General features: G+C 35.2%; 2 protein-coding genes across 2 annotated transcripts in view; both read right to left on the bottom strand.

Annotated features, from left to right (window-relative positions):
* iars1 (isoleucyl-tRNA synthetase 1) overlaps nt 1-9,137 on the bottom strand; it is a 49,482-nt gene extending 40,345 nt beyond the window's left edge. Inside the window, exons 1-9 of the mRNA XM_032549732.1 lie at nt 9,050-9,137; nt 7,333-7,456; nt 6,574-6,730; nt 6,365-6,484; nt 6,191-6,273; nt 5,186-5,303; nt 4,201-4,348; nt 548-635; nt 231-291 (exon numbers count right to left, since the gene is read on the bottom strand). Of these exons, the coding sequence (XP_032405623.1) occupies nt 231-291; nt 548-635; nt 4,201-4,348; nt 5,186-5,303; nt 6,191-6,273; nt 6,365-6,484; nt 6,574-6,730; nt 7,333-7,451 (894 nt within the window). The 5' untranslated portion in view covers nt 7,452-7,456; nt 9,050-9,137. The remainder of the gene's footprint in view (nt 1-230; nt 292-547; nt 636-4,200; nt 4,349-5,185; nt 5,304-6,190; nt 6,274-6,364; nt 6,485-6,573; nt 6,731-7,332; nt 7,457-9,049) is intronic.
* Nucleotides 9,138-10,466: 1,329 nt separating this feature from the next.
* rpl29 (ribosomal protein L29) lies at nt 10,467-12,896 on the bottom strand. The gene is made up of 4 exons (XM_032550616.1): nt 12,786-12,896; nt 12,314-12,366; nt 12,158-12,222; nt 10,467-10,637 (listed from the first exon to the last, which is right to left on the bottom strand). Exons 2-4 carry the CDS (start codon nt 12,348-12,350, stop codon nt 10,545-10,547), a joined length of 195 nt encoding a protein of 64 aa, XP_032406507.1. The 5' UTR covers nt 12,351-12,366; nt 12,786-12,896; the 3' UTR covers nt 10,467-10,544.
* Nucleotides 12,897-13,099: the final 203 nt, after the last annotated feature.

The following is a 13,099-nucleotide window of genomic DNA, read 5'->3' as shown; positions in this document are numbered from 1 at the left end:
CCATGAGATATTTGTGTCCTGGTAGAGATAACAGTTTTGTCACACTGACTTTGTGGTCACACTGATATAAAAAGTGCTAATTTCCCTCAGGAGACATTTCAATTTAATTTAATTGGGACTCTATTCTGAAATAAGAAACTAAAGTAAAAAGTTGTTCTCTTTATTTTATAAAAAGATTACGTAAAACTGCGAGAAAATTTGATTGAAATGAAATAGAAAACCCTACCTACCTTACTGAAGTAGAGAAAAAGTGGTTTGTACTTTTTTCCTTTGAGGACCTTGCCTGGAAATCTAGAAAGAAGAACAGAGGATGTTAATAAAAATTTACAAAAACACTACTCAAAATCCTCAAAAACCAGAAAGCTTATCAAGAGGTGATTTAATACGACATTCTAAACTATTTTGATTGCCATTCCTACTTTTTTAAGGGTGTAGGATTTAGGGGAGAAACCAAGCTTAACAGTAGAGTTCCCTCAAAGAAGAGCGAAGATTATACATCAATATTACTTATTTGAACTTGTAAAAACTTAATATAGTTTTTACTGACTTGTCCAAAATTGTGTATTCGCTCTCAGACTTGAAAAGAGCTCCCAGTCTGGCTTCCATCATGATGTAGGTCCTATCTGTGGTATTATCTGAAAGAATAATGGGAAAATGTCATTTGCAACTTATGGGTTTCCACTTTTATAGCAAGTTTTATACGAAGAACAATTTTTACACAATAATCTCTAGTAATACGTTTATCAATCTTAAGTGAACATTAAACACACACATATATTTCAGACCAGAAACAGTAAAAACTAGAAGTCAATAGTGAATATTTAATGGACATGATGTCATTAATAATTTAGAGCCAAGGAAAACCGATATTCAAATACAGACTGATGCAGAGCAGCAGATCCCAATTAAAAGTGCCAGACTTTAACAAACAACCCTTTAAATAACGATCAGAAGTTGTGAAATACTTCATCCAGGGATTCATACAGACACATTTCATATCTGATGAATTTCTACAGAAGAAATTACAAATTGCAAATTGAACTGTGGTAGGTATTTTAACAGTGAACAGAGTTTAACCTGCAAAGACCACAGACGATAAGGCAATAAATGAGGCAGAGATAAGGATGGATATGTTTTTTAATTAATAATAATGAAAAAGTCAGTTATCTCAGTAATGATAAACTCAACACTTAATGTGTTATAGAAAGAAATGTGCCTAACCTACTTCTTCAATTTAGGTTTTTTAAGCATACAGAAAACGAATAAATGACATAATGTATAGAAATGCAGGTATATATTTTTAATCTCATTTAGCTTTTCCCACATTTATCCAGATGAGGAAATGCGTAAATCAAATTTCCACTTTATCTGAACATCTCTGTGGTGGACATATACTAACACAATATTCCTAGCATCCAATAAGTCTTTCCATCTATCAAAGAGGAATATCTGCTCATTCATCTAACAGCTCTGGTCATTTTTCATCCCCTGTCAACCAAACGCCCTCTTCAGAGTGATTAATGCTTTTTAACATCAACTTAATTTACGATAAACAGCAACTCATCAAATATTCTTCAGATCTCTTCAGCAGTAGTGTAGCATTGCATGAAACTAGTCCCAAGGCTGAAAAAGAAACAAGTTTTTTTTTTTGCACACAATGCACCTACCATCGTGTGGGTTGGCAGCAGAAATGAGACAGCAGTAAAACAAACATTGTCCAGCCAACTAGCAATAAATGTGCAATTACCCATGATAGAAACAAAAAAAAGCTAGCTTGTTAGCATACCAAAGCTATGGTGGCAGCTAGTTACCAGCAGCCTCAACTGTAAAGTTGAGCACCACTCAAGCTTTTGCCAGACAGAAAGGTCCCGCAAGAATAAAAAAGCTACACATACAAGAATAAATAGTCACGCAAACAACAAAAATGTAAGTCCTGCGATTAACATATTTATTGTCAAATTAAATTATTTTTAACTAATTTAAGATATTTGAAGGACTTAATTTACTTATATGAATTTAAGACTTCTTTAAGTTTGCATCGACACCTTGAATGAAGACCTAAGCCTATTTGAGAAGCTTCAGCAAGACCTGGAAACAGTTTCATCCAATCTGGCTGAGACTGAGCTCTGTTGTAAAGAACAATGGTCACATATTTCAGTCTTTAGAAAGTTTAGATGTTCAAAGCTGGTGGAGACGAAGCCCAAAAGAGTTGAAGATGTAATGTCAGCAAAACATGTTTCTACATAGTATTGACATAATGGGGTGATTATAAATGCACACCATCCGTTTCAGGTAAAAAAATAATAATAATAATAATAATTAGGTCATGTATCATCTTCTTTCTACTTCACAGTAGTGTATGCCTTTGATTTGACCTATTACATAAAATTCAAACACATTACACTGAAGTTTGCAGTATGGATACTTTTGCAAGGCACAGTATAAGAGACAGACATGTTAAGAAACTAAAGCTTGTTGAAAAAAAATGGCAGAGAGGAAATGTAAAAGAGGAGGCAGTGAGAACAGCAAGTGCGGCAGCTGTGTGGCGGGCAAAACCAAACTGTCTGAGCCAGAGGGACAAGAAAGGGGGACAATACGTAGCAGAATCAATAAAAAATGTTTCTTCCCCTCAGTGGCGTGAAAAATGACAGCGCAGCTCAGACCTGCCGCAGCTGGCAACCCTCGAATCAATCGGAAACATTTGCGGCAAAGCAAGGAGCCAACAACAAGAGATAATAACAGGTGGATGTGAGGGAAGAGCGATCAGGGAAAATTTGGAAAAATGTTGGGATGAAGATGGAAAAAGAGTAAAGAGAAGCAACTGTGCCGATGCCAAACGAGAACAGTCATTGGTATTCCAAAGCAGTCTCTCATGCAGCACAGCCAGTGGAGAGAGAATTAAACACTGCATGTCAACAGTGCCCCCTGCAGTATCTGCCAGGTTATAGCAAGCTGACAGAAATCTAGGTCATCCATTTAAAAACCTACCGGTTATCTCACAGGAAACTGAAAAAAAATACAGCAGTAGGGTAACAGAAAACAGTAGCTACATCTCTAGGGGTTTTTTTTCTGTATCTGAACAAGGACAATGCTTTTTTTAAGTGGCCTCATTTGAGGTTCATCCACATTTTCAGGTAATAGGTACACAGACCTGGACCCAGACCCTAAAAATCAGTCCAAGGAGTAAAGGTCTGGCAATTCTGTCTCATATCAGGAAGCGAGGCAAGAAGCTGTTTTTTTTTTTTTTTTGCATAAATAAATAAATAAACAAATGATATGATGTACAAGATGTTCCATTTAAAAAAATGTTTCTTCCAGTGAGAGAAATTATGTAACATCTCGGCAATGGGAGGATGAGAACACGTTCTTTCCTCTGTAGTGTGTTGAAGTTTTACATTTTTATAAGAGGTCTCGCTTTACATGATCACACCTACGTAAAAAAATCACATGATGTATACTAAGTGGCCACATCGACACTCCATTAATAATAAAAAAAAAAATACATAAACAGCCTGCACTCTGCCATTTTAGACCAATAAGATATCCAATCAGAGAAGAGTGGTATTTCTGAAGGAGGCTTAAAGGAACAGGAGCCAATTCAGAAGCGGTGAGTGAACAAGCTGCAGCACTACTAAATATAGAAAAAAAAAAATCAGAATTTTATATATAAATTACTAAGAATAATATTACCAAAGTATTTGGACCAAGGAACATTTAAATAAATTAAGTTGTGAAATCCAAATTTAAGAACATACAGCAGCACATTCAAGAATTATTCACAGCTGTTGAATATTTTTATATTTTGTCATGAAGCAACCACTGACTTTAACACATTTTACTTACATTTTGTCTTATGGAACAAAACAAACTAGTGTCTAATTGTGAAGGGGAGAGAAAATTGTTAAGCTGATTTACTTCTGGACTTTGGAATGTCCAAAAAAATCTCAGACAGTGAAGAATTTGTTAATATGCCTTAACTTAGACTGTTCCCTTGTATATATACTCTGGCTGTACATTTAAGGTCATTGTTTAAAAGAATAGGCAAACAATAGCAAACCAGCTAATTCAAGAAATCTACAACCTCAGTTTGTTTATTAGCAAAAAGCCATTAGTTCCTGCACTTATTACAATACTACAAAAGAAAATACAGATAAAAATATGAAATTATGTAGCTCTTCGTTCTTTAACACAATCTCTCACCTTTGACCTGGACATACAAGAACTCTGGGTTGACACAGAGCGCCAGGTTACTTGGCAGGGTCCAAGGTGTGGTTGTCCAAGCGATCAAAGAAACGTTTTCGCTCTCAACCAGAGGAAAACTCACAATCACAGAGGGATCCTGAACATCCTGCAGACAGAAACAGAAGAGGATGAGTAGGTTCTGTTCTTTATTCTCGTTTCCAGTTTGGGACCGTGCATAATCTGTTACGCCAGACATATTTTTCATAAAATCTAGAGTATAATTTTATGATATTACGATAATCTAAGAATCTATCTAGAATAAACAGACACTTCCTTAAAAATTATTCATTTATTTCATTTCAAGTTTATTCTGCAATTGAGAGTTTCTGCAGCTGCATCCTTAGCAAACATTTACTACAAACTAATAAATATGGACTTGAATGAATGAATGAATTTATTGTCATTATACCTTTGTACTGTGAGATTTTAGTCAAAGAGACCCAGCTCCAAAGACAGTGCAAACAGCGTAAGAAATACAATACAATATAAAAACAAAATAAACAAATATGGTGATATTTACAACATATGTGCAAACACAAATATAAAACACCACACAATCAGTGCATATTTGAGTTCAGGCTTGACCATCTTCTGCTTTGACAACAAAATTATAGAAAACCTCATAAATTCATGTGTAAACGCAGAAAAACTATAAAATGGGCTCGTGAGCTAAAGTCTATAAAATGGTGATACAATTCAAAGCATTTTTAATCTAGTTATTGTTTTCCCAAGCAAAACAGACTGCATCTTTAACTGAGATAAAGAATTATACATTTCTGCTTGCAAGGCAACATTTGATTTAGAGCAAGACAGAAAATTAGTGAGTTTTTATTGTCCATGCAAATCTTTTCTATAGCCAAATAGACCACATCCCAAAACAAATATCCCTTTCAGAAAAAATACATGTTGAAGGAGCCTGAAAGAGTTTCTGACTTGAGCTAACCTTGTAGTTCTGATGAGACTCAAAGTTGGAGAGGGGTGTGTTGCAGGCAGTGGAGAAAGGCATGACTTTAACTCCCTGATACACCAGACCCTTGTCATAGAGCTGCTTAAACACCCACCTGAAGGAAAAAAAAAACAAAATAAAAATGATTTCAAAAACATTTTTAAACATGAAATAACAAGCAAAGGTTGTAACATAACATATGCAGCATTTGGTTTTGTTATAGATTAAAATACATTTTCACACTTCATAATATACATCTATAAAATGCTTAGTTGATGCAAATATGTTTGCTTTTGTGTTTTATACCAGGTCAAATATAAAAGAATAAAATGTCTAATCCAGATAAAAAACATAAAATACAAATTAGGCACATACTGTATATTATAACAGACTTTTACAACTTTTCCTTTGCTTATTTACTCACATGGTCAAATTTTTCAAGATATTCATATATACGTATTGCATGGAATATCCAAATAATTTTCAAGTAGAAAAATATATTCTATGTTTTGTGAGTTTAGACTTTGCTTGACAATAGCATATTCACACATTTTTATGGAGTCTCGCTGATAATAATGTTGCATTATTATTATTGTAACATTGAACATTGCCATTACAACTGCATTATTTTCTAGCAGCATGCGGCTACAATTTGCAGACGACAGGATATTTAAGTTAAAGTCAAGCTGGTAATTAGACAATTAGTTTCCAATGTTTAAATGCAAGTGGAGTGAGCTCTGAGAGGAGAAATGTTTTCTAGCTTTTTACAGCACAGATCAGTGGGTTATAATGTGAATGCTAACAATGTTGCCTTTAAGATCAAGCTCAAATCAAGTAATACATGCTAATAAAGTCCTGAAATATATCTTTATTTTTAAGTGGTAAAATACTTAAGAAGATAAAATAAGAAATTCAATATAACCATAATTGAAGATTTTATGTCCTTTTCATTAAATTCACACCATCTACAGAAAAAAATGCAACAGTTTGAGATATCCATACCAGACTGACTCCATGAACCACGGGTAAAGAGTCTTGTAGTCATTCTTGAAGTCGATCCACCGGCCCATTCTTCTCACTGAGCTCTGGTGGAAAAAATGTAAATAAATTGCCATTTAACAGATATAAGCATATTGATTATAGACTGGACTAAATGTAAATATTTATTGCACACACCTCCCATTCATGAGAGTATCTCATGACAATACTTCGACACTGCTTGTTGTACTCAGCAATGCCCATCTTGGCCACATCTTCAGGTCCTTTGATCCCCAAAGTTTTATCAATTTCATACTCCTATAATGACGAATGACAAATAAGAACAAGTAAATCACATAGAATATTACTTTTCTAACATTCTGAGAAACTGGAGGGCAAAATCTCACCACAGGCAGACCGTGACAGTCCCAACCAAAGCGCCGGTCCACATGGAAGCCACTCTGGTGGGCAAAGCGGGTAACTATGTCCTTGATGGTGCCAGCCAGGATGTGACCGTAATGCGGCAGACCCGTGGCAAAGGGAGGGCCATCGTAAAAGGTGTACCTGGTGAGGTATTAGTAATATCATGGATTTCACTTCGCAATAAAACAAAGAAATTAAAAAGTGAGGTCCTACATAGTAATATGAAGAGTGCTGATAAGAAAGACTTTGTAGTTGAACATGTTTTCAATGTTTTTTTCAAATTAAAAAAAGCAACATTTTCACACAAATACTAATACATTTTTGAATTTTAATATACTTTATAACCATGGGTTTAAAAAAATTATGTTTTTATCAATGAGTCACTATGGTTTCATCTGTATCATCTATGAGTCACGTAGTCTCCCTAAAACCTGGAATAATTTGTCACTGAGTAATTGCAACCATAACTAAGTTAAATTAAAATTTTACCTTTGTCACTGAAAGTACAATCTCTTTAATGTTGGGTCAATGTTTAACTTGCTTTCTCACTTTCAAAAGCACAAACCATCCTTTCATGCAATGGATTTTTATAGAGAAAGACTGATGTATGTTCAGACATATATAAAAACTGAAATATATAAAGAATATTTTAGCTTACTGTAAATCCTAAATCTGGAATCTTTGGACAAAATAAGTCAAATGATTCTGAATTAAATGACCCATGCCATCATAAGGAGTCCCACCTGGGTCGGTTCTTGGACTGTTTGAGGCATTCCTGGAAACAGTCCCTTTCTTGCCAAAACTGCATAATCTTCTCCTCCTCAGAGGGAAAACTGATGGATTCAGGAACTGGCTCCACCATGGTGTCTGTTCACACACAAACAGAAAAACAGTTCATTAATATATTAGAAATATATAGTGTTTACTTTTACTTTACAGCTAACTTCAGTTAATACAGCCACGTGTGTTTCAGGTCTTTCTCTTGACAAGCAAGGGATCAGTAGAGTCTTTGGTGTAAAAATCACTCAAAAACTTTTCACAAATGTTCAAATGGCTCAGAGTCGGAGCCATTTGAAAATGTATCCCGCCTTAGCAACTGCTGCTAGGTAACTACTTTCGCATAGTAACTTGACTGTTGATAATAGAACACTGAAATTTGCTACAAAAAATATAAAGACTTTAAACAAAAAGTAATTGTAAGTGAAATTGATATTCACAATTCATAGATAACTAATACATTTAGCAAAGAAATCACTCAAGTGGTGTTTGTACACCAATTGCTCATTTTCAGAGAAAAATGGAAGAAGGAAAGAATATTTATTTTTTTCAGTGACCGCGTTATTTATTGTGGGATGAACTATTTTAATTGCAATTTACTTTGAAAGCACCATCAGCAATTGCTGTCAACATTTGCAAGCAGCTCCTTCCAGCGGCAGCTGTGTCACCATTATATTTTCATTGGAAATTCATCCAACCTTTGCCGTCTATTTTGTCATCAAGTTAGGTTTTTTTTAGACAATAAGTCTTAGGCACCCGAAGACTTAAAAACTTCGGTACTGAAAGCCTAACTTATATCAAATAATAATTTGCCTCTTTTAATCTTGTATGCATGTTGTTGGTGGTGAACTGATAGAAATGGTAATGGAAATTCACTGGACAAAATGTCTTTTGTGTATGTTTGACACAAAGGAACTTATCATTCATCTGATGAGCTTGTTGTGTTGCCAATGAAAACAGAAGTCTCATGCTTAAACCATGGAGATAACAATGAAGCCACCTTTCTCAAACAAAATGCAAAATGGCGTTAAGTCCCACAATCATAAGTTAAAAACAACAAAACTCCACTGTGACAAAGAAGGAATGAGGAAGCGTGCTGACAAGGACAAATGAAGTTCTGTATCTCGTTGTAATCTGTTGATGACAATGACAAATAAATCTTATTTATCTTACCTTATCTCTTAGGTTGCTTCTTCATAAGTAAAAATGCTATGTTTTTATAATTTTCTTTATCTCTACCAATAAAATTGCTAGGTACCCTATGAAGAACTTTTGTGCAACGTTTAATGCCTGTATCACCTTCTGAGCAATTCGAGCTATATTTTAGCACCAATCGCCCAGACAAACTTTGATTTACAACGTTGATTCCCTTAGTTAATATCAAGCTACAAGGCTTTTAAATAGAACTCAAATTCAAAGTCCTAACAAGAAGATCAACATTTATGTCTATAAATAAATCACAAAACCACTTTCCAAACAGGCTAGACTAGCTGGTTCACACGAATGACACATCCTTGTTGTCAGCTAGCAGGCTAATCTAGCAAGTAGACGCTCAGTTGCTCAGTTTGTTGTTAAAGAAACAGTACACGTTTGTTAAATGTTGCTCATAAGTGCTCAGATTTCCCTTAAAAGTATGATTAAATACAGCGTTCTTGAAAACTTTGCTCTATGAGAGGCACTCACATGCACTGCAACCGGCTGCCGAGACACGAGAAATGATGCAAGCTGGAGTCAGAGCATGGACGGAAGTGACGACACGAGATCCGATTTGCTGCTTCAAAATAAAAGGTCCGTTTATGTTTGTTGGCTTGTCCATCAAACTAAATGCAATACAGCTTAAAGAGATGGGGAAAATATGTTCCTCAGTTAAGAAAGAAAAAACTGACATTGATAGTATACTGATAGAAATATTTCTAATAGGACTGTTAGAATAACACACGGATTAGTTAGTGAAATTTAAGTTACAATGTTGCTGACTATGTAGAGATGATCGTTTCATCTTTTCTTTGGTTTTCAAATTCAAGTTTACCCAATGCTTTACAGAACTCCAGGTCTGCTGTACATAGATCCCAGTGTTTGTGAAACTGTAAGAATCAAGTGAGATTTCTCCGTTGGGTAGCTCAATTATGTTTTAGAGAGATTGTGTGACAAACTCCATCATTCAGGGGAAGCTTTAAGTGAAGCTCCTCCACATCCAAGGGGGGCACAGTGAAGGTGGTTTGAGCATCTGATGAGGATCTTTTCTGAGACTGACACCATTGGGTCCTCCACATTGAACTGGAGTGTGTCACTGTGGGGGATAATTTGGTTTCACCGTGAATCGTTTGCGTCCTTGAACCAATATTTAAGCAGGAGAAATAATAGGTATTCTATAGGTAAAATGGTAAATGTCAAAAAAAATCATTGCTGAATTCACTGAATGTAGATTTTTTTTTAGTACAAGAGAATTTAAGTCATTTTATTATATAATCTTGACTAGAAAGACTATAGCATAACAAGAACCTGTGATTAAATGTACCGAGTTCAACCTAAAGATCATTCTGCAAGAATTGAGCTTTTATTTATATTTACTGTTGCAATCTGCTTAAAACCAGTAGTTGCAGAACATGATACAGAAAGTAATGTCTTCTTAGGTATAAGTCTAACTTTTACTATTAAAGATTTATCCTCTTTATATTAAAAACTACCATATTTCAACTGCTTTCAATGTTTATTTGGGCGTCTCCAGGTTGTACAACATATTCCATTACGGCTACATTATTGGATAAATGCCATGATGTCTTTATACTTTTTAATAAATAATTTATTGAGAACTGAACTGAGACACTTACAGATTCATTTGCATAATTTAAGCAACTTTTATCACAAGATCCTCAATTCTGACTTGCCTTTCATTAAGTGAAAATAGCTGCGACCATCATGCATTTAGTATAGAGGTTTCCAATTCAAACAGCTTTTTGTCAAACCTTCAATAAATTAAATCAGGACACATCTAACTTTCAAACTTTTTCAAAATTTTGTGTGGAAGCAAAAAGCCACAATGCTGGTTTAAAATAAATCCTTTTCTGGACAATCAACACATACAATGTATAAAACAAAATTGTTTTGTTAATAAAGCATTACTTTATTATGTTGGTGTATGTGGAACAATGACAGACATGGAAGTTAAGCAAACAGCTTATTTCTGAGCTGCTGCTTTCCGTGCCGCCTTCAAGCCCTTCTTGTTATGCTTCTTGGCAAAACGCATATTCCTCAGGAATTTGGGATCCACCTGCAAACAGGAAGGGTAACAGAATGAGTGAGCTGTTACACTAAACAGTCTAGCATAAACCATTAAAACATCCAGGGGAAACACATTTTGCCCATCAAAGAAAATCCTGTAAAGCAGTTTAGATTAAAGTAAAAATATGGTGCAAAAGTTCTGAGCACAAGTACAGAATACTACAGCAGCTTCACCAGAAATGCACAAAACAAACATGCAATACAAAAAGTTTATTAATCTAAAAACATCTTTTGCGTTTTAACATCCTTACACCTTTGAAAACAGAGCTGTAAGTGTTTGAAGCTCATTTTAATAAAGTACAGTTTTTCAAAGATCCACTGGCAGCTGCAAGTAATCCATTTTATTGTCAACCAAATGAGAAAACATTTTTATCCAACATTTGTGCAAATATCTAGTTAAAAGCATTTGGACCAGCATGATACTAGAAAATGTATTGCGATATTTATTTTTATTTCTTACAAAATAAACAATGTCATAAACAAGAAGTCAACTTTATCATTTAGAGGTTCTCGGTTAAAAAAAATTTGAATAGTTGTAGGGCATCAGATGAAATAGTATTAAACTCAACAAAAACAATCCTGTAAACAGCATTCTTTAATCTTTCAACATTTTAAAGATTTTAAATGAAAGCGACGGTCTATTATCACAACATGCTTGTTCAAGAGGGAATGCTGCATCAGTGCAATATGGTGGGTTTACTTATAAAATTGGAACCAATTTGAACCATTTCTCCTTCTAGACGATGCACTTGACCATGTCTCTCTCTGTGTCCTGGATAAAGATGTTGGCTGAGATTTTCGCTGCAACTTTTTCATCCTGTAGCCGTTTAAACCAGCTCAGAGTTTATCTGTTATGTTTCTCTCTCCTAGATGAAGGCACAGAAGTACTAACAGACAGCATACTCATATCCCTAGTCAGTCAAGGTAGATGGCTGCTTGTAATGAACCAGGTTCTGCTTAAGGTTTCTTTTTGTTAGGAGTTTTCCTCTCCATTGTCACTATATGCATGTTCATTGTAAGAGATTGCTACAAAGTCAACAACACAATGCAAGTGATTCTCAACTATCACTACATGCTCATCCAGGAGTGAATGCTGCAAGTCAGTGACTCAACGTGATCTGCTTAGAAGTGTTTTCTACCAATTAGAATAATAAATTGAACTTGACTGTAATGTTCAAAAACTGGAATAAATCTGGAATGTATGTAGCAAATTGAATTGTTTGTCTATGAATAAATGTCAATTCAGAAACACTAATTTGGTATCATTAAAAAGTTTATCTTCTTCCAGGTGAAACTTGGAAGAAGTTTTACATTTTTAACAAAACATATAATTGGACAGAGATAACAGAGACAAATCTGAGGTCTTGGATATGTGGAAGCAACTTCCAAACCAAAGGGATAATGCACAAAGACTGAGTACAATTATTTAGCTATTTAAGGTTTGTGCAAGAACACTGCATTTCTCAAAGCACCACTGTAACACAGAGCAGAGTTGGTGAACATACATACCCCCTTCAAGGACTCATAGCGATTAGATCTGGGCTTCTTGATGCCATTTCTGTGCCATTTGCGAGCTGTTGAAACAAGAAAGTCATTCGTTTTAACGCCGCTCTTTGCACATAGCTAGATAAATATAAACGAGTAAATTCAGATGCAATCACTTACACTGGTTGTGAGTTGTGTGGTTCTTAGACTTTGCCATTTCAACGCTGGTAAATCTGTAGAACGGACAAGAGAAAAACAGAACCAGCGCATCATTAGCCACGAAAGCGATGCTAGCGTCTGTTGCTATTAAACTTTCATTTAGTTCGGCTTGTTAGCCACCCATAAACTTGTTTTATTCACACAAAAAAACCCTGCATAAACAGACTGAACGCAAGAGGAAAATATAGTCAACTAAATCACGAACTAGTTGGTATTATGTAGGTAGCTGTCGAGAATAGCTACACAGATGTTAGCACTATTCAGATGTTTTATTTGTCTCTTTTTAAGGGTCGAATCCTATCCATACTGTGAAGACTAACATTGTTAACTAGAAGCTTTATCAATGTCCGCGGATGTTTGGTCACCAGTATATAAAACAAAAGCAGATGGATGAAGATTATAATAAGCTCAAAGGACCGGGATGAATAAATACCTGCCACACCAACAGACGACAACCGGAAGAGAAAGAAAGTTCGCTGCGGCAAAGAGAAGAAGACTTGAGTCAAGAGCGGAGGTGTGTGGGGAAAGAGCGGCATGTTTTTGCACACTGCCACCTGTTGGTGGCTTGAAATATAACAAAGCGCTCACACAGGGACCGCCTGGTGTCGCTCCAAACCACAATAAAAAATAGAGCCACATGTTAAGTAAAGCGTGGCTCCGTTTGCCTGAAAGATCACAATGTTCTTTTCCTCTTTATTTGTTACTTAGATGTAATTAATGTGCGATTCGTGAGTAAAATCTGACTAA

Source organism: Xiphophorus hellerii, chromosome 20 (genome assembly GCF_003331165.1).
Source record: "Xiphophorus hellerii strain 12219 chromosome 20, Xiphophorus_hellerii-4.1, whole genome shotgun sequence".
Lineage (NCBI taxonomy): Eukaryota > Metazoa > Chordata > Actinopteri > Cyprinodontiformes > Poeciliidae > Xiphophorus > Xiphophorus hellerii.
Note: the sequence above shows the minus strand (reverse complement) of the source record. Positions and strands in the feature narration are given on the sequence as shown.